Source organism: Anguilla anguilla, chromosome 3 (assembly GCF_013347855.1).
Source record: "Anguilla anguilla isolate fAngAng1 chromosome 3, fAngAng1.pri, whole genome shotgun sequence".
Lineage (NCBI taxonomy): Eukaryota > Metazoa > Chordata > Actinopteri > Anguilliformes > Anguillidae > Anguilla > Anguilla anguilla.
The window spans coordinates 51,319,515-51,345,050 of record NC_049203.1 but is presented as its reverse complement, the minus strand read 5'-3'; the positions used below and the strand labels follow the sequence as shown (position 1 = coordinate 51,345,050).

General features: G+C 37.5%; 1 protein-coding gene across 1 annotated transcript in view; it reads right to left on the bottom strand.

Annotated features, from left to right (window-relative positions):
* Positions 1-218: 218 nt before the first annotated feature.
* Positions 219-25,536, bottom strand: part of klhl4 (kelch-like family member 4) — a 69,389-nt gene continuing 44,071 nt past the window's right edge. Inside the window, exons 5-11 of the mRNA XM_035410490.1 lie at positions 24,480-24,692; positions 23,046-23,232; positions 17,409-17,633; positions 12,196-12,358; positions 9,173-9,385; positions 5,209-5,380; positions 219-2,025 (exon numbers count right to left, since the gene is read on the bottom strand). Coding sequence (XP_035266381.1) covers positions 1,966-2,025; positions 5,209-5,380; positions 9,173-9,385; positions 12,196-12,358; positions 17,409-17,633; positions 23,046-23,232; positions 24,480-24,692 — 1,233 coding nt within the window. The 3' untranslated portion in view covers positions 219-1,965. The remainder of the gene's footprint in view (positions 2,026-5,208; positions 5,381-9,172; positions 9,386-12,195; positions 12,359-17,408; positions 17,634-23,045; positions 23,233-24,479; positions 24,693-25,536) is intronic.

Genomic DNA, 25,536 nt, shown 5'->3' with positions numbered 1-25,536 from the left:
TTTTTCAAAAGAAATATTTATTCCTTAGACATTTTAAGGTGACTATATCTCCCACCATACAAAAAGAAAATGTTTTAAGTTTATACAAATGCAATACAAAAGTTCCATACACTATAAAAATTATCTTATGCTATTATCTTCTCAGCTATACAGGAATCTTAAATAAATCTTGTGTCCAACATGTACGTTTTAAAGAGATTTATCAGAGACACGGAAGATAGAGAACAAAATCAGTTTATTTCTAGATCTGCATGCCATATAAAATACTGAAAAAAATCAAAGTTTTGCCTATAGCATTTTCAGCATTACAAGTATAAATACTTTTATCCTCTTAAAAGGCTATTTCTGGTTGGAATACTGTATATTCAACCTTGAAGGCCTGCTGTTATGCTTGGAAAAGCCATAATACATGTGTGAAATATCTGAACATGATTTAAAAATCCTGCAAGATCCATAACCATGGTCTCAGTACATGGCAGTAAATGATCAAGTTGGCACATTTCATATGTAACACCCAGAGTATGAATATATAACATTGTTAAGTGACAAGCAGTATCATTCAGCTGAACCATTAAAATATAACATACGAGTATACACAAATGTAAACCCAGGTATCATGCCAAAGAAAATCCTCTTATATACTGTACACTTGTTTAAGAATGGAATTATATACATGGCTGCAATCATTGGTGAACTTGCAAAACCTTTACAGTTATGTGAAATATCAATATGATATAACTGTAGATTCACTATTATGTAAACTTTTTATTTGCTCTGACAGACAAGACTTCTGACATTTACGTGCTAATGACTTTGGCATGATTCAGCTAAAAGCTTTGAAAACAGTTTCTTTTCAACTGATATGAAATGTACAGTAATTTATTTTCAGATAAAATACTTTTTTTGAAGTGTTTATTTTTCTTCATTTTATTCCAGTAACAATAAATATCTATTTTCACAAACAGAAACTGTTTTCAAAAGACATGTGCATGAGTGATTTTTTAAAATTCAAATGGCTTTCAGTAAACCTACTGTTTTTGCAGCAAGCACCAACAATAATAATAGTAATAATATTCACAGTGTTCCTTGAGACTGCCTTGTCCAAAAATAAAAATAAAAAATTGTCACAGAAAGCCCAGGAGAAGAAAAGGGTTGTTTTTACCAGTGTAATTATATTCTGTTTTCAAGTGGCTATGAGCAGGTGATACTTTAAATAGTCTACGGTGATGTGGAATAAATCATTTGAATTCATAGTGTTCAATCAGTTTTAATTCAACTATTGCTGAATTAGTTTTAATCTGTTCAGTCCATTGGTTTTTGTAAATTCAGTTTTCATTCAGTTGATTCTAACCTTTCCAATTTGTATATAATTTGTACAGTAACACTTATTTGTATGTGGTTGAAATGTGCTTCCTGCCATTTTAGCCACTGCCATATGTATTCATTTTATTTTAAAATAATTCATTGTTTTTTATCTCTATTCAATCAAAGGCAATGTGCTATTTGAGTCCAAAATTTACGAAGTTTAAAAATTGTGAACACATTTTTCAACAATGTGAAAGTATGATGAATTTCTATCATTTTTGTTTAAATTTGTTAATCAAAGCTGAGGACAAAGCAGGCTGAGGTTTCATGGAATTGAGACCTTTTATATTGCAAAAATGGGAAATATTTTCCCATAACAGTAATAATAAAAATAATCATCATCATCCACAACATCATCGTCATCATAATCAAAATCAGAAAAACTGCAGGTCTAATCCAGATGTCTGCCACTGTAAGTTAATTATCCAACTGAAAAATCCAGGGTCTTTTGAGTTGGCCTGGGCCCCAGTGCACTGAAACAGTGCCTGGTGTGGAATGTGATTCAGATGTAGATCTTGAAAGTGGTGTAGCATTTGTATATTGTTCCAGCGGTCACAGAATCAGCACAAAATACGTATCTGATTCATCAGAATGGAGTCTTCAAGGCAACTTCACAACCACAACGCAGGCACCAGCTCTGCCAATGTTCAGAGGCACCTCCTACAAAAGAAATAGCACAAAGGCTTAATCATCAGACAGCCAGATGAGTTTAACCTCTGTGAATCTGCAGAAACTGCTGGTAAGGTGATATATGCAAGATTTAATCAGCAAAGACTAGGCCTGCTTCACTTGATTTCTCAAGTGCGAGAATGATGCTTTGACAAAATCTGATGCACAAAAAGAGAGCAGGGTACTTTCTATATTAAGTCCTGATAGTAAGCTGTATTTGACAATCTGTTCCTGGCATTATTATTATGTTCCAGAAGCCACTGTCACAACATCCTGGAATAGTTTTCAGATGTTCTGACATTACATTTATGGGATGCCAAAACTGAATATCTGTGTAAGTTCTGTTATTGCTTAAATGTGATGACTACATAAATTCCATAACAATTTATGCTAATGTAATAGAGATTGAGATTAATGACATTCATAATTACGTTATTGATAAGCTAATATAATACATGGCCGGGTAGGTTTGGAAGTAGCAATACAAGTCACAATATGATATAATCTATAATAATATAATACAATAGATTCCATGAGTTAAAAATATTCAGCATGATAAGCCCCACAAGATGACAATACAGTACATTTATTTTTATTCCCAGATTTGCCATTTTTTATTTGCAGGTGATAGAGAAATATGATTTCCTCACTGCAGAGGAAACTTGATAATTACATTGATATTAATGCATAATACTGGTGCTTCCTACGGGGAAGTAAGAATTTGATTGTGCAAGGGGTGCCTTATCCATGAAGTAATGTAATCTGAATAAAGAAGTTGCAGAAGTTTCAGTTCTCTTGAAAAAAAATAAATAAAGCATTTGTAACCAAGCTGACATATCATATATTTGGAGATAAGTTCTCTGTCAGAGCAAAAACTTCTCTGAAACAGGTTCCTCACTACTTCAGTCTTATCTCAAGAATGTGTCAGGTTGGTTACAAATGAACATTTTTCATTTCTGTTCTCATCTTCCTTTATTTGAGAGTGATATTAATTTGCCGTGTAAAAATACGGCAAGTGGTTAGAAATAGATTATTCATTGGTTTTACCTGCATTTAAATGGTAATGTATGCCATTCCTGCAAGCCTATTATACATAAACATAACTATATTTGACTGGCTTGACTCCATTCATTACCATTTAAATGGTAATGTATGGTATTCCTGCAAGCCTATTGTACATAAACATAACTATATTTGACTGGCTCGACTCCCTTCACTAATCTAGTACAATAACACACAGTAGTTTGTATGTGTCAAGCTTTCTTCATCTTTTGTGATATCCAGTCACTAGCTTTTGCAATGCAAGAGCAATATCAAAAGGTATAAATAACAGTCAGGTACATAAATAGCTTATTTAGATGACAAATGCCAAATGCAAAGTAGTACTGGGCATATCTCCTGCATATACAGCACGGGGCACTTTTTTTTATGGATTCCCCCAGGAATAATAATATGACAACAGACTCTCACACCTTACAGTAAAATCATTAACATCTGTAACCTCTGACCTCATATAAGCACACAAAATTCAGATACAGCATCATGCAGCCACAAAATAAATTCATAAACTTCATTATGTGTTCCTTATCTTTTTACTTTTATCGATTTTCTTGTGCTTCTGCTTCTAATTCTCCTTATTTTTCTTGCTTCCCATCCTCAAATATGAATTCTTCTCATTGAACTATATCTATTTCAACCTAAACTAGCACACTTCACCCAATCACCATATCTGTTCATTTTTCATAGTAGCTAATATAGGTTAATGATATCGCTACAGAATATATTAATGTCATGACATTTCAGCCAGTGTTAAAAAAGAACTATCGATTTCAATTATTCCCTTCGGTTGGTACTGTTCGCTTGCTGGGTACAGGTAACTGAAAGATTAATACTGCTCTTTACAGAAAGGATTTCTGTGCTTATCAAAAGAAAGATATTATTTTTAATTTCACATGCATAACTTTACTTATTTATCATTCAACAGATTTCAAGATTGAGCAGAATATACACTTCCTGGTAGAACTGTACATTTATATAATATTGATTTATATCTCCTCTATGAAAGAGCCTGAAGAATTTACCTTCCACAAAAAGTGATCATCCATATGCTGAGATTGTTCTTACGTCTAAATCTTGAGTTACAGCACACACAATTTTTTCCTTCAACTTCTTACAACAATACAAGTTTGGCTCGACATCCATTCCCTTGTCTTTGAATTCTTAATTATCTACCAAATACTTAGTTTTAGTGGCTAGGTATCCATACTTTCAACAATTAGGAGCCTATTCATTCACCTCAGTCTTTCATTTGATCAAAAACCATTTTACCTCTATTTATGTAATCATTTGCAATACAGGACAATAAGTAAAATGTGATTGTGGAACTTTTATTCTTCATGACATACATCTCTAATATGAGTCTTAAGAGAGCAACTAATCCATCAAAATATGAAAAGCTTATAATTAAGAACAAGGGGACAGTGTCATTAATGTGATGCACGATGACTGCTACTGCTCCCCTTTATGGAGAATCTTCAGCCTGCTAAACATGAGTGAGCGTGTGAGTGAGTTACAAGTCAGGTCCCTGAGGTACTTCTCAAATTAATTGTGGTTGCAACAAAAACCAACATACTACACACAGTGGTCCCCAGGACAGAGTCTGAGAACCACTGCTGTTGAGCCACAGTTTAGCAAGCAGCAATCTATGAGATATTCTAGCTGCAGCTAGTTAGTTCACTCGCCAAAATTTTCTCTGGATAGATACTGTACCTAGCTGTTATTCAGGCATGCTTCTGAAAAGCTAGAATATTGCTTGGACAATATTCTTTCACACCGCACATTTTCAACCCAGGTCCAATGCAATAAATTCAACATCCTTGCGCCGCACTTAAGCATCAGAATATATGCCTTATCCTCTGACCATAAAGCACTTGTCATTTTTATTTTGGAGATTATTTTATTTTTAGCAGAACCACAGACGTAGGACACAAGCATTCTTGGCCCTGGTCTCCAGCTGGGTGAAACTCAATCAGGCTGAAAGGCTTAATACAGGGTTGAAAATGTGGCTGGGCATGCATGCCTATTTACCCCCGGTGAAAGTGCCAGTGTGAGATCAGTATATATTACTGATTTGATCAAATGAATACACACTGTGACCAGTTTAAGCCAAGCTACCTCAGTCCACTCATTGTTCTGTGCATCATAAGACTCCACGCTGTTCAGGTACGATTGGCCATCATATCCACCGACAGCATACAGCCTGTCACCCAGAAGGCAGACTCCCACTGCGTCTCGGGGGACACTGAGAGAGGACACAGTGGTCCACGTGTCTGTTTTTGGGTCATACCTGCAATGACATTTCAGGGTTTATTCAATGACCAAATCTATTAACATGAAAACACAGAATTATATACAAATAATAAAATTTCCTTTTGATGAAAAGTGTGCCATTTCTACATATGATAGCTGGAAAACTGCCTTGCCTTTTAAGTTCTGCAAAAATATTCATTGCATGAAAATCACACACCACTGATCGGTTAAAATGCAAGTCTCCATGTTGCTTACATATGCATGGTGGTGTCCAAAAGACTAGTACCAATTCCTAGTGTAGCAGGATAAGATCATTACCGCTTAAAAAATAAATAAATAAATAAATACATAAATAAAGAAATGAAAAATAATTAAAAGTCCCAACTGAATAATAATAATAATAATAATAATAATAATAATAATAATAATAATAATAATAATACTTTGTTTTATTTGGTTGTTTATGTATAACATACCTGTTTAATGGGCAATGTCTGGACATATAACTGGAAAATAATATCTCTGCTTAAAGCCCCATCACTTGCCTTTCATTGAACATGAATTACAACATAATGAGTTAACTGCAAGCTGGAGTTCAGATATTCTTAGCAATGAAAACAGAACTTTGTAACTGTCACTGGGCGTGACTACTGAATGTTGGTATCTTCATGACCAGAGGTGATAATTGCACAGCTCAAAGCACGCTGCAGATGGAAAATGGGCTGGATTAGGCTGAATATATTATCAGTCCATGTGTTGCAGCCAGAATCAGTCATAGACAATCAAATAACCTCTTTCCATTCCCTTTAACTGCCATGCGCTTTGTGTCCCAGTATACTGCCAATTTCTGTGGTCTACCACTGCAATGGAAGACAAGGATATATTACTCAAAAGAAGCTTGCGGAGTTCTTGTGCAGAGGTGTAGAGTAGGGCTGTCACTTTTCCAAAAATTGAGTTCAAACAAATCTCATAAATACAAGCAATTTGCTTGAATTTTCTACCGTCAAAATTTAAATTAAACCAGGCCTAAATGTATGGCCCAGTTTTAATTTCCTTTTAAACCTGTTGGTAAACAGCTTAAACATGCTATGCTACAACTATCATCAGTTTTATTAATGCCAATTATGCTGGTCACAGCAATAAAATGACTTGGTAGATGAACAGTTCCTCAAAGGAAAGTTATAATGCATGGTAGTGTGGCCAACAGGGGACAGGTGGGCATAATATTCGCCTATTCTTTGCTTTTATACGGTCTATGTAACAAGCAAAACCTAACAGGGCAATTATGAAATTAGAAATCCCGCTTGAATGGATATTTTCTGTCCCAAGAAGTTGAAACATCTGTTAAAAAAGAGGTCATCTTCTCTGCCTGCACATGATTAGAGAACATGATTAATTCGCAATCAAAATAAATTAATTCAGACTTTGGAGAATTAGTTGCAGCTTGCATACATTGCAGGCAACTTGCTCCTTGGTTTTATTTTGTCTCTGATGGCACAGAACCCATAATATTTCCAAATGGCACTCAAGAGATGCAGAGTAGTTACAATTTTTGTGGCCCCACCATTTCAAATGTATAGCCAACAGGCTGTGCGGATAACATGACCCACACATGAATTCAATTTTTGGGCTAACTAACGATAATGAATGCAGTTAATGCATGTCGCTTGCACGTACCTATTATTTTAACTACAGTCACATTATTACAATGAAAAGATTGTTCAAGTTCAAGTTGTGTTTGCCATTCTCCTAATTAAAGATGGGTATAAAAAAAACAACAAATTGGACAACATATGATCCACAAAAAACATTGATTGGCTTTTGAATAGGCTACAATCATGCACGTATTAGCAATTTGGTGTATACTTGGCTGTGACTTGCACAGTAGATCTGGGCTGAGCAGGTGAGCCGGCACAAAATCGCAGACTAAGCTGATGCCAAAATTGCAACGAGCTGCAGCAAAATTGCAGTGTGCTGCTTTATCTAGGCTGACACACCCCCAACAGCAGCTCTCTTCCCACTATAGTGCATGGCGAGTCACAAAATTACTACATTACTCACATCAAAATATATGAAGAATACACCACTTCGCCAGCACCATGCACTAAGAATTACGAGATCTGTATTGTTTAGGAATCCAGCTAAGAATAAAATTCCTAAGATTTAAAAACCTAAGAAATTAAAAATAAAGAGCTCCAATAAACTCCTAACCCAACTTTCCACATCAAAAATCTTATTTTATCCTCATACTTTATGGTCAAAATCAGTACCTGTAGTTACATAAGGTTTTTATTGTAATTCCTTCCTTTAACATAAATCTGAAAATGGTGGTATAAGCTACGTAAATATTTCATAGTTTTTCTTACATGACAAATTTTTTCAGTCTTGTTGAATATGCACTATAAATTGAATAAAAAACTGACCATAAAGAGTAGTTTAACTAAACTGCAATCTACTGTATTCAATAGAAATATGATCTGTGTTCTATGTTTCAGTCCAGTACCAAAGTAAAAAAAGAATAAATGTGACACACAACAGCAAATCAGAAGTAGCAAGAAAATATATTTCACTTTTCTAGGTTTTTTTGGTTTTTTGTTGCAAGAATCATTTAAAATATTCTGGGCCATTTGTGAATGCAAAAATAGTATTAAAGCAACACATCAGCAAGGAATTCACAGATTTCAGTTTCCTGGACCTTTAACGTATTCATTGGCCTTTTCATAACCATCCAGTGTGTGTTATTATGTGAATTTTATGAAAAACAAAAGCTATAAATGAATGTTTGAAAATTTAAAGTATAAAATTTAATTACTGATGTGAAATACGTAAAATAAATTTAATAAAGATGTTCTCCCCTTCTGTATGTCGCTCTGAATTGTGATGAAAGTGATTGTAATGCAATGTAGTTTACATATAAGTGTGTATGGAATTTATTTCCTTTTACTTGAGGTGTTATACATTAATGTGTCTGATTTCTTTCAAGAATTTCAAATAGCACCATACTGAATTTACAATCACAACATTCAGGGGATTTCAATATATTAAAAATATATATATATATATTCTTATCAACGTTACTTCGTGTTTATGCCTGTTTTCATGGTGAGATAGTTGTTGCTCTAAACTTTGCCAGCAGGGGGTGCCTGAAACCAAAGAATAATATTCCATCGAGCAAGTGGAATTTGCTCTACCAGAGGAGGGTAGCCGAACACAAGGAATGAATGAAAAACATTTAGAGCATCTGTGTATTTCAGTAACAGGCTTTCAGTATTTCAGTACCATATTTCAGTTTTGCACAAATGTGCATGATGACTCAATAAAGCATGCCATAGGCCTATTGAATAACTTTTTTATCAGTACATTGCATTAGATAGTATTTCAATTGTGACTGCCTGCTACTCCAATGTTTATAAATTACATCACAGAATATGATGGAACCACCTAGAAAAAATGTGAGAAAAGTACTTTTTGGCACTACCCTGCACAAGTTTCTCTTCCACGTGTCTGTTCTTATTTCAATCACCTGGTCAGTCAAAATAATAGATGATAAACAGAAGATGTGTGATAAAATCTCACATTGCAACTGATAAAATTGTCTCTTTATAGGGAAAATGCAAAAATAATATTGAGCGTGATTCCAAAAAGCAGGCTAAGAGAAAGATGTAATTCATCTAAATAGTCGAAGTGGAAGGATGGTAGAGATAGTTCGGAGAGTTTAATAAAATAGAAATGTATAATTTTTCTCTTTCTTTTAGATTTTCTCTTTTTTTCATTTATGGCCATCAGTTGTTGTACTCTTATATTTTATTCAAAAAGTATCACTGCTCACCTCTCTACACAGTCAGAGAGCCGCGAGCAGTGGTTGGAGGCTGGGGCATCGTGACCGCCCACCGCATAGAGGAAGCTGTTGTATGTGGCAACACCCACTCCACCTCGCCTTTTGGTCATGGGGGCACACATGCTCCACTTGTTTGTGTGAGGATCGAAGCATTCCATCGACCGCAGGCATGAGCTTCCATCTCGACCTCCAACTGCAAACAATCTGGAAAACAACGGCCAGGTTAGGGGTCGTAAATCTTTTGCTGTAGCAGTAGTGTGTATCCTTTAGGTTAAACACATTTCTAACACATTAAAGACCCTGAGCAATTTAATTGTTGTGCAACATAATTTTTTGATGATATGTTGGATGTAAGGCGTCCACATACTTTAGGCCATGTAGTGTATATACCCACACATAGTATACATGTATAATGTATATAGTAATTGATTGTAATCTCTATTAAAAACAAATGTTACTAAAAAAAATTACTAAACATTTACTAAAAACCACGGTAGCAGAAATTGCTTCATTTGGTCAAAGGGACATTACATGATCAAGTTCAAATACCTGAACAATACATGGTCTTACTAGATTACAACCACTGTTTCCTATGCATTTCAAGCTGTTTTCTTTTAAAAATGAAATACTGTTTTCCCATGCCTTTGAAATACAGTTCCCTGAGGCTTCAAAAGGAAGCAGGCCAGGAGGAAACACCTTGGTTGTGGTTTTTTTGACCTGGATGCAGAGAGGCTCCCAGGCCTGTCAGTCAACACCAATATCTTTCACAACCCGACATCTCTGCTGCCAACTTAGTTCCAAGACAAAAGCAACCCCCCTACCCCCCTCCCACCAGCCCCTGAATCAACAATGGAGACTAGCCCTTCAAAGTCATTTGTTTGGTGAAAGGCACTGGTGTCAGGGTCTCCTAACCCATTTCCTTTCAAGACAGGAATCTCGAGGAAGAGGAATGAATGTAGCACTTAATTCAGAAGTTGCTATGGTGAGAGGCCACAGAGACAGAAGCAATAAAGAGCCGTAGCATGGAGCCGGGGTGCATCACACTGTCAAATGCAGCTCACTGGCGCATGGAAATGACCTTGTCTCAACTGCAGACATTTACTTTCTTTCTTTCTTCATAAGACATTTTGTGGGCCTACAAGAATAACCCAGGAACACAGGGAACATGGCCTTGGTGAACACAGCCCTGTGTCTTTGCTTCGCCGTGTTTCCCCAGCAGTGTGATGGTTTGAACGATCAAGCTATTATTGGCTGATTCATTTCTTGCCGCTTTAGTGCCACTGATTGCCATGATTCCTCATGCAGGTGAAAGATATGCATTGGCAATTGGGGCCCGTTTCAAAATCACAAGACCTTCTCCTCTCCTTTTATCACTGCCCCACCAGCAACTTACCTACAGAACACTGAGCTGACAAAGCACAGGAATTTCAACACCACTGAAAGCTTAAGAGGTAAACAATGAACCTAATTTGTTCTTTCAAGCATGCACAACTGGAATTGCGAAAAGCTGTATATATTTGCACCACCAAAGTGGGCAAGGCAAGTGCAGGTCTTGCTTCAGAGGTAGAATACAAAATTTGGTCATAATTGTTGCATGCTGCTTGGACCCTGTTAATTACAGGCTTGCGGTTATATTTGTTTATTGTGTTTTTGTTTATTAACGTTTTTGTGGACCTTTAAAACATTGGATTTATTATTAACTCATAAACCACTGATCAGTGAGGGGTGTCTGATGGTAGTTACCATGCAATGTATATTTAGAGTACAGTAATGTCACGTGGATTTAAAGGTCCAGGAAACTGAAATCTGTGAATTCTTTGCTGATGTGTTGTTTTAATACTTTTTTGTATTCACCAATGGCCCAGAATATTTTTTAATGATTCTTTCAAAAAAACGTATAAAAGCCTGTGGAAAAATTGGCTGAACACCCAAGTTTTCAGTGGGCAGGGTTAACTGGGTGATAGTTATAATACAAAAAATGCTAAGCCCAGTGAAATCCTTTCAACATGTAATATGCAAATTAGGCTCTTGCCACTGTTTTGTGCGGGCAAGACAAGCTAAGTGGAAAATGCCTAAACCATGCCACTTATCTGGATTCAGAGAAAGCAACAGGCTTTTTTCTTTTCCAAAAAATGAAGGGACCCGCAAGAAATGTGTTTAACTGCTGGAGCCCACGGCTAGTATTTTCAGTGCCAATTTTAGCCCGGAACTTGTCACAGAACAGAGTGGATTGGTAAGTAGGCCTACTGTTAGCTACCAACAAAAATAGCTTTCAAGCTTAGACATGTGGAATCAAAGCCTGTCTTTATTTGGGTGTAATGTCTGGAGTTTCAGATGTAATTTAATGTTAGTGTACACAATGAATAATCTTCAGGTTTAACTATAATATGGTAAAGCCTAGTTTATGTTGCATTCTTTTCATTTTGTCTTTTATTTGTCTTTTGTAATGTTACTGCATGGGGCAATCTGCACTAACTGACTCTAATCTAGCAACAAGAAAGTTTTCAGAGGTCTGTCAATGCTATGTTTGTATCACAGACTAATCTAAAAATTGAGTGCCTTCCTATAGTAGTAGCTACATCACAATATTGCAATGTTCAGTTAATTTACTTTCAGGAAGCCTCCGGCTTGATAGCCACAACAGATGGATATAAACAGAACTTAACTGTAAGTTTGAATTGGGTGTCAAAAGCAGGTCCTGAAAAGGTCAAAATTCAGGAAAGTACCCCAATGTGCCTCGATGTAGCTATGAATGGCATGGCAAATGCATGGCTGTCTTTCAGAGAACAATAAAACATTGAAATTTAAATCTTACTATTAGCAAATTTCACAAATTCTTGTGGGCATTTCATTTAAAACTGCTGAAACTGCCAAGGAATTCCTCTGACTTTACAGCGACAACTGACTTTACTTTGGGAAAATAAACGTTTCACAAAATTTCAGAAATAAAAATGCGTTAGGGTGAAGTGAGAGCTTGGTGAACAACCTACAGAAAAAAGAACATATGCACTTACTTTCCGTTAAGCGATGTGACGCCCACCGTGCTCCGAGGAGTGGACATGCTGGCCACGTAGTTCCACTGTCGTGCCTGGGGGTCCCACCTCTCCACCGTGTTCAGATAGCTCCATCCATCATGGCCCCCGACAGCATACATGGGTCCTTCCAGCACAGCGATCCCTGCTCAAAATGAAAATGGAGAGCGCAGTGGTTCAGTGTCAGAAATCTTGGGACACTCACCAAAAGTGGTTCACTGTGGTAAGTACCATATCATTTTATTGGACTGATCTCTCAATTATGAATCTGGATTTGGTACAATTTTAGAACAAATTGAGATTGGAACTCGAGGGAAGGAAAAATCCACCCAGATTCCAGTAAGAGCCACACATGTATGCAGAATATTCTTAATTCAGGTTTACTTATTATCTCCGCTGGGCGTGAGCCTGGAGGGGATTATGCGTCCGGTTGTGTGTGTGTTTGTGCGTGTGTGTCTCTGTCCACAGCTAATCTTGCATACTACTCGGCCGATCAGCCTAATATTGCATGCTGACAGCAGGCCAAGGACCTGAATTCTGGAATATTTAGCAAATCGGTCAAAGACAAGTATTTTATTTGAATTAATTTCCATCATTGTCCATTGAAATACATTGAGTGCTAACTCCTCACTCCTCCCAACCGGCGGGTAGGGGCCACAAGTGATCAACAACTGCTTCCAAATAGACAGACACGCCTGGCGGAGATCTGCACTCTACTGAGTGCACTCTGCTAGTTGCAACTGTACAAGCAGCCTAGTTTTTTTGTGCATCTTAAATATTCTGCAAAATACTCTTACAACTGCACTGCAAGAGCAAATGTGGTCTAGCTCAAGTACAGTATAACAGCCTGCTGAAATTCAATTATATACGGCTTTTTATATGAATCAAACATATTTGACACTAATGTTTGAACCGCAAAAAATCTAATTCCACTTGATACGTGTTATATAAACACAAGGGCAAACTACTGTATAACAGGACGCATGCGGAAATCAAAACGATGCTTCCTCCTAGAGGAAGCTGGCCCCTGGGCCCAAACTCGATTTCAGCACGAGGCCTCAGAGTCGCTCTAGAACAGCCATTACACATTCATGCTGCATCCTTCCTCTGCCTCTGTCGCAGGGCTGCACTGAAACGATCCCTTCTCTTTCTGTGGAAGTGCAATAAATCTTTGAACGATGATACTTTTTGACAGACTCTCGACATTTAAATTGCCATTTGAGAGGCCTGCGTTTGGAGCGGCCCCGGCTCTCAGATAAATGCAATACACCCCTCAGGACGTGAGGGAACTCACAGAGGTATGCTTTGTAGCCCTAAATCAAGTGAAACATCACAGTGCTATGATTTCCTTTTTTTCTGTGCCTAAATTAAATGCTCATGCATTCATATATTTTGCGGCTCTGATATGAGTTTGCCAGCTCATTGATTCCATTTTATTTTATTTTTTGGATGAGAGATCAGATGGCTTGGTTTTTTAAAACTGCTCAAGAAATCTTTAATTAAAACACAACTAGAGCATGACTCAAGATCATAGTTTCATCCTCCCACAATGATGAGACACACCCAGAGATAGCTTGCTTCAAGGAACAGAAGCGCAATTTTGAATTAAGGGATATTGTGAGACATAACGATATGGCAGCCATGTGTTCAGTGTTTATGCCCCATGAGGCAAATTGTGTCAGTGCCACCCCAAGCAGCATAATATCCATGCATCATCAACTGGCATATAATCTCCACAGAAACAAGCATCTTCATCACCAGGACAACTGCACTGCTATCTCACACACACGACTGCTCCATCAGTGGTGCAGACCTCCTCCACTACTACTCTCTCTCACACACACACACACACACACACGCACACACACACACACACACACACACACACACACACGCACACGCACACAACCACACACAGTCCATCTTAGTCATTACTCAGCTGTGTTAATGTAGTATCATAGCAAGTTCAAATCACATAACAGAGCGCCGTAATTAAATTTTAAAACAAGCTCATTTTCAAAAACACAGCGGAAAAAATACAATTCCAGGAAAACACACGCACCCCATTTCCGCAGCACAGCTGAAACACATTTGCATGAAGCAATTGTCCAATTGTTTTCTTTTTGTCTTCAATAATATCTGTTTCTCCTTCCTCAGAATGCACAATTTGAGGTACTTTTAACAGAACGGTGACTATTACAGGGGCAATAATATTCAGTCAAAATGCACAACTTGCTCTTGCTGCCGGGCCTGATTATTGAGGCACAGTACAGGTGACTCACCACTCTGTTGTTGTGCAAACACATTCTGCAAACAGGAAGAGCCAGTAATGTTGTGCTGTTGCGGGTGCCAGGAGGTCAGAGTGAGGTGGACAGCGTATTTTTCTCCATCGTTCTCTCTGAAGTAGAAGGCACATCCCAGAGGAGGCTAACTGCATATTGCTTTTTTTTTCAGATGGAGCTGGGTGAAACTTAAAGGAACATCTGTCTTCACAAGCTTGCAATTCTCAACTCTTCGCACCCTTGCGCAGTGTAATAATTAAAGAAGAAATTTTGGTACCATGACTCCTGCCAAAGCATTCCATGCTGTTTAGTGTCCTAGTGGCTGCCTCGAGCATCTTGAGGCTCACAGCATGTTGTCCCCTTTTATTTTTCCTACCAACATTGTTTATGCATTTATGGGTTGGGAGCCATTGTTACACCTCCAGGGGGGAATTGCAATCACTGTCTGTCTGTAACAGCCATAGTGCCTACAGTTTAGCTGAAATTTGGATGAAATGTAGCACATAGGTTGGCAGGTGGCCAGGATAATTATTTTTTTATTATTATTATTATTTTTCACTAATGTCTATTGACAACAAGGATTAGGATGAACGTCACACCCTTTGAACGCACAGGAGAGATACTACACTTCTTGATTGCACGTTGGCAAGTAGGGCTACACACTACATAGATGGACAAGATGACTTTGCCAACACATTCCAAAATGTCATTCTTCAGAAGCGGAGGTTATCTAGGAGAAGTCTGAGCTTTGAATGTAAGTAGGGAGCTGAACATGACATTAAGCTTGTCCGGTCGCTGCAGGCAAGTCATTTTGCGTATGTGCAAGTCTACAAAAGGGAAAACTAGCCCGTTTAGCTAATGAGATTTTATTACGAGTATGCCACTTATTCATACAACCGCACATCATAGCAAACATAAAAAGGAATCTACGTATAAACTAATATAAAAATCCATAAACAAGTCCTTGACAAGTATTTTAAAATGGTTGAGTGGCACCAGCATTTCCAGCTGAAGGGATAATTGAATGTTATTCCACAACAGAGATGCATAATAATGAGAAGCAGACTTCAGTGAATTAATAGTTTTAAAAGGTACATCAAGAGTTTTTTTACTACATGTGGAATAATTAGAACACAGGCTTCTTTTCAGCAGACAGCAGAGATATTGTGGCAGTTTCTGAAGTGGACTGTTCAATATAAAAGCAGGCAATGTTGGTTTCACCTAGCAGACTTTCTGATATAATTGACAATGATGCATGCAAAATCTGCCACCTGTACGATAAAAATCCAGATACCGTAAATCCTCAAATAAAAGGCAGGTGTTTTCGCAAAATGCCAAGCTGTAGCTAAAATCTGCAAGATTCATACACACCAAACTAGAAATATATACTGAAAAAGCTAGCTAGCAAACACCCACACGCTTTAAAAGCTTGCTACCAACAGATGGTAACTAACTCTGATTGCAGCTAACGTTAGCCTAGATACTGTAATGTCACATAAAGAAATTAGAGAAAAGATTTTTATATAGTCTTGGGGCATATGTTAGGCCGTCCTTATATCCACATAACCATTTACTTTATTTGAAATTTAAGTATCTTAACCTTACAAAACTAGCAAACTGGGTCAGCTATCTAGCCAACAAGCTAACACAGCTTACACAGTTACAATTAACATGTAAGGGTCCCGTTTCAGAGTGAAATTCTCCACTTTAGGCCTATTTTTTTATTTATTTTTTCATTTATTAATTAGCACAAAGTAAATGATAAATACAAAAGTATATAAAAGCAAACATAGCAGGAATTGTGCAGGAGAGGTAAGAAACCCCAAAGGGCTTATAGTAATACCTTCCCTCTAGGATTTACAATTTATCCTAATACTATGGATATAGAAAGAAAGAGAAGGAAAAATACAAATTAATAGTAATAGTTACTATGTTACTGTAATACAGTATGTTTAATGCTCATTGTTTTTGGTTTTTACCGATTTTCACCTAAAATACCCAGACTGATCGGTTTAAACTGATTTTCACTTTGATTTTATGTTACTTTCCACACATCAAAAAAGTTGTATCTGCTTGCATGAGATTGTGTCGACTTGGGGCGAAATTTACCCTTTGTCAAGTCACGCTCACTTTAGTTAGTTGGTTAATTCCCTTAAGTTAGAAAACTATAGAAAACCCATTGAGGAGACCCGAGAGTTGTATTTTTATGGACATTTTCAGATTGAACACAGACTACTGACTTGTTAATGAAGTCACTCCCGAATACATTGCAGTGCACCGCACTTAATTCATTTCACAGTCATCTTGAAAAAACTATTTTTTTTTCGGACTAAGTACCCTAAACCATTGCTTGAATATGATAACTGAAGCCTCCATTGCTTGAAATAGCATCTAAGGCAACACGTTGCAAGCAACAAAAGTTGCATTGAAATTGTTTTGTGTTGCAAGACCCTTACTGTAGCTACTTGCTGTGTTCGACCAGTTGTCTCTGTATGCTTGTAACTAGCTAAATTCTTCCAGGTAATGAAATCAAATAAGTTGTCATGTCATGTCATTTTTATGATGAAGTTTTCAACCCAAGATTTTTGCATTAGGCTATTTTTAAACCGTTTATCACCAGTTTTTTTTAATATTCAAAATAAACAATAAAAATCAATGAAAAAAACGACTCTTAGGTATGTTATAGTATTTGCACATGGGTTTGGTAGGCATCTCTCTGAGTGTTATTGTAGTTGTTATTGTTGTATTCATAATTGCATTGTGGGCATCCTAAAACACCATGACAAATCAATCACATTTAATATCTGCCATTTGTTAGTATCCAGATAACAGAAAATGAATGTAACATTGTTACTGTTCAAGAGGATGCTGAAGATTACACTTTATAGCTGGAAAAAGCCATAAAGACCTTACCTAGTCCATGTCTGTGGGTTGACATGGGGGGCATTGTTGACCACACTTTGGTTATTGGGTTGTAGCACTCCACCATGTTCGATGTCTTTAGCCCGTCCCTGCCTCCCACCACGTAAAGCTTGTTGTCAATCACCGCCACTCCAAACTGTAGCCGCCGCCCATTCATGATGCCAACCTGTATCCACCTGTTTGTGCGCAGGTCATACTTTTCAATCGTAGTTGAACCTGCAATATAAGCGAGAGAAAGAAGTGGTATGCTTTATCCAGTTGGTTTGACCTCACAATATACATGGCCCACACTTTAGGCCTGGCATACAATTAAATAAAGGCATGTTTGGCTGAAGCCATGAATTGGCCTTTTTTATGTCTAACAATGTTTTACCTGAGGTTCATTTTTTAATTTTAATTTTTATTTAAATTTAAAAAAGATTTTAAGTTCATTTTTTGCACAACTTCCGCTCAAATTATAGATGAATACATATATATGTGGCTATATCTACAGACATGATACATACAGTACATGTCCAAGCTAACAGAAAGTCCAAAATGTTGAAATACAGTAACAGCTGTTTACATCAGTGGTGTTCAGAAGGGTATCGCTGAATGCACAAAATGTGTCGAACCTTGAAGTGGATAGGCTACAGTAACAGAAGGCCACCTCGGGTTCCACTCGGGCCTGCTAAGAGCAGGAAGATGAGGCTACAGTGGGCAAGTGATCACCAAAACTGGAAAACTGAACATCACCAAGTCTGATGAATCTCAATTTCTGTAGTGACATGCAGATGGTAGAGTCAGAATTTGGCGTAAACAGCATAATTCCATGGATCCATCCTGCGTTGTGTCAACAGTGCAGCTGGTGGTGTTGGTGTAATGGTGTGGGAAATGTTTTCTTGGCACACATTAGGCACATTAATACTAAGTGAGCATCATTTGAATGTCACAGCATACCAAAGCATTGCTGCTGAACATGTGCATTACTTTATGGCTATAGTCTACCTTTTTTCAAATTGATTTTTCAAGAAGCATATATATAAATATAATGTGCCATGTCTCAAAGCATGCACCTTCTCAAGCTGGCTCCCGAAACATGACAGTGACTTCAGTTTAAGCAGATAACTCACAAATGAATTGAATTAAGCAATACTGTATTTATGGCGGTTTAATGTGAATACAGCTTTGGTGTCAAGGCTTTGCTTCTTATCACTCCATGTTTGCATAAGGCAGCCAAAATGGCAACAGGGAGTGACCACTGCAAACGTCCTCCATCGGGATCAGGTGAGAAGCAGAGCCCACATATGGATGCTGGGGTGGTGGGGGCAGTGCGATAAAACATTTCTGAAAGGCATAAATACAGGAGTAAGTTGGGCACGCCAAACATTGGTAGCAGCAGAAGCAGGGGCTGCAAGGAGCGAAGGCATGAGCATGTAAGTGTGGTGATTTAAATAGCCCTCCTATGAAAGTGTAAGCGTCATGTGAGCTGACAGTAATTAGGCGCTTCTCAAGTTGTCTACCCGAACTAGCTCCGCATCATTTTAATCCAATGGGTTGGAATGTGTGGCAGAAATATCAGCAGGAACTGAGTGATGCTATTGAGTCAGCACCAAAATCAAAAAGGACTGTTTCCAGCATTTTGTTGAATGCATGCTGCAAATAATTCAGGCTGTTGTGGAGGCAAAAGGGGGTCCTACCTCGTAGTAGATAGGCGTACCTATCTAGTACCTAAGTGGCCACATACATACTTGGTACCTAAAAGAGCCTGGAGTGTTCTGGAAAAAGGATGTGTGGACAGATGAGACCAAGATTCACTTGTATCAGAGCAAAGTGTGTGTGTGTGTGTGTGTGTGTGTGTGTGTGTGTGTGTGTTGAGAGAAAGAAAGCCTTTCTTTCATTTTTACAATGACGAATACTTTATATAACAGGCCTTTTTGGGCACACGTGAGATTTCCCCACAGGTCTCACCTTTTGTATGCCATGGTTTTCTCTCGCTCTCTCATAGGAGCTCAAGTGGAAAAGCCAGGAGCCTCTATTACCTATGGAGCCGGTGCTTTTCACTGGCAGCCTTTAATTACTGTTATAGGCCATGCAGCAGCAACTGTTCAAATGTTTGACAGCTGAAATGTCACTGGAAGCAGAGTTTTTCTCCGATTAATTCCTTGGCAGGTTGAATGTTATAATTTCAGCAAACCCTAAACAGAGTCGGTAATGCCTCATGTTTCATTAATGCAGTGTTTTCCTGTTACGGCAGTGTGTGCAGCTCTGTGTGTGGAATGACTCCAGGGGAGGGACGGCTAGGGATGGAAACAGCCTTGGCTGAAACATAATTAGCTAATTTGTATAATATTCCAAAGGAAAAGAGGGTCAGAGCTAATTGCTCTATTAAATTTTTGTTCCAACTTGATGATGTAAAATACTGCTTAATAATATTTAACCTGCAATTAACAGTACATTTGCATTGGTATGGATTTAGCCAAACTACAAGCAACCTGTTAACAAATCAAAAAACCAAACACTGAATTGTCAAATACATTTCTCATTGGGTGTCCTTCATAGCATCAATAGTTTCATGTCTTGAAACGCATGCAGCCCAAATTTCATATTCTTAATGAAAACATAAATAGAGTGCCATTGTATAACACTTACAGTATTTGTATTGGAGGATATTCATTAGAGATAATGGCAATAATGCCCTTATTGCGATTATCTATAAACATTATGCACCAAGGCTTTTTAATATAACCCATTTTAGCATTAGGCCACTAGTATTACTGTCAGCCTTATTCGCATTTGTCTGTTTTAAGGCAATCCTTAAAATAAAAATGCAATGATAAAAATTCCATGAAGTCCTCTGAGACAGGTTGGAAATGACAGTAATTTTCTGAAATGCGTACTTTTATGTAGCTGGATTGAAATTTAATTAATAGGTTGCAGTGTGCTTTATAATTTTGAGTAACTGCGTGCTGCTTTCAAATACCTGCACATAGAAAGCAAATTTCTCATGGCAAGCAAATATAACAATTCACACTGAAATTGCAATATGTAATGCAGTTATAAAATTTGTAAATTGATATGGAACACTTTTTTATGAATAAAAAAATCTACTCTACTATATATATTCCATCTCTTAAGTTTGGAGAATTTTTTGATTGGATTTCCATCATCCATTATACCAGCACTCCCACTCTGCTGTAAAGTGAAAAGTCTTTTTTCATACAAGGTTCAGATGGTACTTCTTACCTGCAAGTTAATGTACCATGAAGGAAAGGGCGAAGATAGTCCTATAAGGCAGCTGTCGATGTTGCAATATCATACAAGCGTCTTTGGTAAAAACGAAAATAAGTGGGCTCAAAACAGCATTAATATTTTCAGTGCTCTTTCCAAATATTATTTCAGTTCAAACACAGAGCCACAGTATCACATTCACATAGCAGCTCCTTAAAATAGAGATACTATTAATATAGTAGAATAGTTAACATGGTGTTAATTGCAATGCTTGGTTGCGCTGTGACTAATTAAGTCACACTGTGACACAATTCCTTGCCTTGGTGAATTTCTGCGGCTCATATGCACTCTGGCACTCCTCTGAATAATAGTTTGACAGTGAGTCACAACTTATTGTGCTTGCCTAGTGATGACTAACAGTTTTGTGTATTTGTTGTGGCAGCACCTGGGATGCAGGACTGAATATTTTGGTGACCCTAAATTCTGTATTCAATGTTGGTATTTGTGGTCCACAGTATTGGCACAGTAATTAATCAGTGCATTTACCAAAAGCTCACCAGACAGTAACAACAGAAAAAGGTCTGTAGCAGGCTGAAAAATTGAATTTGAAAAACATAGAGGACAGCATACCTCTTGATGGTTTTAAAGATAAGAGGATATAAAACTGTGATTACTACAGAAATAAAGCCCTCAGTTCATACATCTTTTTCAGGGCTTTTTTGCCAGTAGCTAGGTCAAAACCTTTGTAGCACAGAGAAAAAAACTAACCCAAACGTTAAGGATAACTACTTTAAAAACCTTTAAACATAGTGAGAAATTACATGGCATGCTTTATTATAAAAAAAGATATATGAATACATCTATGTACAAATCATACTGTAACTGCCTGACAATTTTTCAGTTATAACAGTTTGCACTGTATCATTGCATCTAGCTATGTCTGGGCCATCAGTGTCCAAGCATATGGGAAAATAGGCTATATGTGCGGCCGTCTTTGGTAGAATTTAAACATGTAGAAACTATGCTGGCCACTCTATAATTGGGCCTCCTGCTACTTCGTACATGTTCAGTACTAGTACAGTACAGTAGGATTTTAAGAGAAGTATTAGTTTAGATTTTAGGAGAGGTCCAATACCAACTTTTGGCAGATACATTTTGGCAGCATTTTCACGATATATGCCCATGCTTAATGCCCATCTGAATTATAGAAAAAAAATTCCACTAAATTATTTTCTCAAAATTAAAAACGTGGGGAGTCATGTTCGACATATTAAACATAGCTGTATGCAGATGCAGCCATAAATAAAAATTTAAGAAGTGAACAGATGGTTTCTATTGTAGAAAATAATTAAATTCCTATATTTATTCTTTCACTGCAAAGAACAAGAGTAGCTACTAACAGAATGTCTGGACCTTGATGTCCTCACATGTGGCTATGGCACTGATCACAACCATTTTAGGCTAATACTGTATGATGAAACACTTTTGACATAGGGCGTATTTTTAAAATCACTGTTATGATAATTATCTTGAGATTTATTGCGAAAATAACAAACTTAATTTCAAAATTACGATTTAAATACATCTCCTATAATGGAGGCAATTGTCCGTCTGAGGAGAGAAATTGTCTTCTTTGAGTCCTGCAGATGTAACATTAATAATGATAAAACTCAATTGAACAAAACAACTTGTTGCATGTGTGATAGGAATATTTCCTTGCTCACACAGTACATTTGTTATCAGAAAAGCAACAGTACTGTTGCACTTCATAGCCTTGCTATTTGCATATGACAGTGAAGTGATTTTGTTCATCATTTTGAAAAGCCTTCTTATTCCTATCGTTATTCCTATCATTTAAGCCGTACATGTTTTATGATTTTCACTTTGCCCATGTGGAGCTTTGATATCAGATGTCACTTTGTCCTTCAGGATTCCTTTACATAACTCTCTTTCTCTGACAAAGAAACAACCACTGTTATGTCAATCCTTATTACTGAGAGATTGAATCCCCGCTACGGCCAAGATAAATCAAAACCATCAGCCAGAAGAAAGAACAAACCAATTACAAATAGATTTATTAGGTTGGCCTTCTGAAAAACAGAAGATTCACCAAGTTTGTAGACAGCATGTGAGCTGTTCTCTCTTTACTTAGCAGATTCTCTTATCAAGGGTACCTGTCATGGCTTAACACTGGCTTGCTTTATGCATCTGCAGTTTGATATTTGCCAAATATCACCATACAAGAGTAAAAAAGCTTTTCCTTACTGGAATATGGACCTATAGGGTTAGCAGCATGGCCAGCTCCCAAAACACAGCCCCACTAAGGATCAAAGTCTTGCTTTAATTCCATTTCAGCAATTCTGCGCTGAGGTTGATTTGCATCCGTCAACATTTTCGCCTGGAGTCCTATGGGCTCACCTTTGGTGGCATCCATACCACCCACGGCGTAGAGCGCACCCACGGTGGACTTCCGGGGTTTGGTCCTGGGGCTTTGGAGCATGGGACGGCGCTCTGGCAACAGGTGGTACTTCATGGCTTCCATAAGAAGCTTCTGACACTCCAGGTCATCGGAAAACATCTTATTGTTTTCAAGATCAGCAAGAAGCTAAAACATAGAAAGAAAATATAATTATCAGAACGGGTTTACATATATTTAATCCATAGGACATCTACTTATTTGGATTTAAAATGCATTTATTCATTTGGTTAAATTACGCATGCAAGATGTAGAAAAATTTAAAATTATTTCTGCAGCTGATTGGTATTCACAAACTTCAATCCCAGAGATATAGAAATCATACTGTACATTCCACTATGTGTGCAACGTAGAATCCTACCCAATGATTTAGTACAGAAAATAGAGTGCCATGTTTTGTCAATACAGTTTCATGACTGACAAGTAGGTTGAAGTTGAACATATAGTCATATTCCTGTGCTAAAATGTACAGAATGCCCTGAATATATGAAAGGGAGTGATTCCACATGATAGAGGCAAGCTTTTATGTCATCATTGAGTCTTTCAAAACCCGCATTTCATTAACACCCACATTCAAGATTGGAGCGACAGGGAGGCTGCGGGCAATGCAATTACTGTATGCTTGCAGTTTACTGCTGGGTACTGACGTCCACCCACAACCTGAATTACACAACTCCTTGTCAAGCTGTTGGATTTCTATGTGCTGTGGAGGGCCCTATAATAACTTGTTCTTTCGGTTTATTTATTTCTTTATTTTACTGGTCTGCGCAAAGCATCTAAAATTTATGACCACACATGAGCCAATGCCTCAGGTCAGAGCTCTGACAAAGGTAGACAGGGGCCATGGAACACTCTGACCCCCTCTCCACTATTCTCAGTTTTGTATAGCATTATCATTACTTAAAATATTTCATTAGATACTTTTTATTCAGTCATTTACCCTGGGGACAAATAATGCAATTGTTATCATCAGACATGAGGTCTGTATAGCACAGACAGTTCATGTTCCAAATCAAATTACCATTATCACTAATAAGTATGCCCTCAACCAAACTGAACATAACATGTTCAAGAGTAATAGAATTTTCGCCAAAACCTGAAATAAAGAAGATTGAAATAAAGCTCCATTCTTGTTATTATTAATAACGGTGGTTGAGTCTCTCCCTGAGTAACTGTACCTTGAGGGTGTGGTTTTTTTGATAGGCATTATCCAGCCAAACCCTTTAATGAACAAAACATTTTAAAAAATATGTTTTCATTGAAAACTTAAACAATCTTCCTCAAAGTATATTATTTATAGTTTATATTTCTTCTACAGTATATCTTTCTACTGTGGAAAAATGGAACAGTGATTGCAGACAGTCTCCTTGGCACACCTGTGGAGGCAGGAGGGGCAGACGAATGTAGGCCAGCAGGATTCCCAGATCTTGCTGCCGGTGCTGGACATCGTGCCGCACCCACATCATCAACGCCTGAAAAATGGTCTCCTCATCTGGCACATTGATGTCGTCACTGGCCAGCAGCTTCACAATCTCAGCAGTGGGAAGAAGCAGGAACTCCTGGTTCTGGATGACTTCAAGGAAGTGCTCCTGCAACAGAGGTGGTGTCCTGGGGACTTAATGAGTTAAGAAACAGCAGCATATCTGTGATATATCAGGATTCACATTCTCGCTGTTATAAGCTATCCTTCATTTTATTGTATGTCAAATAGTCACTCCTTGTTATAAATTCAATGTTGATTAAGAATCTAAATTTGATATTCATTTAAATTCCGAGGCTACAGATTCAGTTCCCCTAAAATTCTGCCTGTCCTTCCTGGATTTAAGCAACCGACATGCGTAACCTGTCAGGTCATCCACTATTGGAATTAAATGTACAAAGACTAATGATTCCTTACAACAGAAAGGAAACAGCACATTGTGATTAGATTTAATATGGACCTGAATTTTAAAAAGCAGTGATCATTTATAATATCAACCAGTCAACATGTATCACTCATGCTTCCATTCTTCTCCAGAAAATAATTGCCTTGACACTGATGGTCACTGAAGAACTGCTCTGTAATGTTCTAAATGAAAGGAAAATGTTGAGACAGCAAAATCTTTCACATTGTCCCTTTCACACAGGCTTATTTACAGCATAGGAGCGACCTCTGTGATGCATATAATGTATCAGTGTCCAAATGCTAGAACACAGCACCAAGCTTCAAATTATTGATCATTTCAATCTGTTCTAAATGACTTTGCCTCTGCCAAATATATTATGAGCTCAGGCTTTTAGAGCTTAGCATGGACGTTTTAATGAAATGGGTTCCATTCATCGATCTAATTGGGTTTCACTTAATGCAGATCCACATCCTACAACTACAGTTGTACATTGATACAGATTCATTATGGCCAATTACCATCACACACGACAGCAGCAGATAATTGA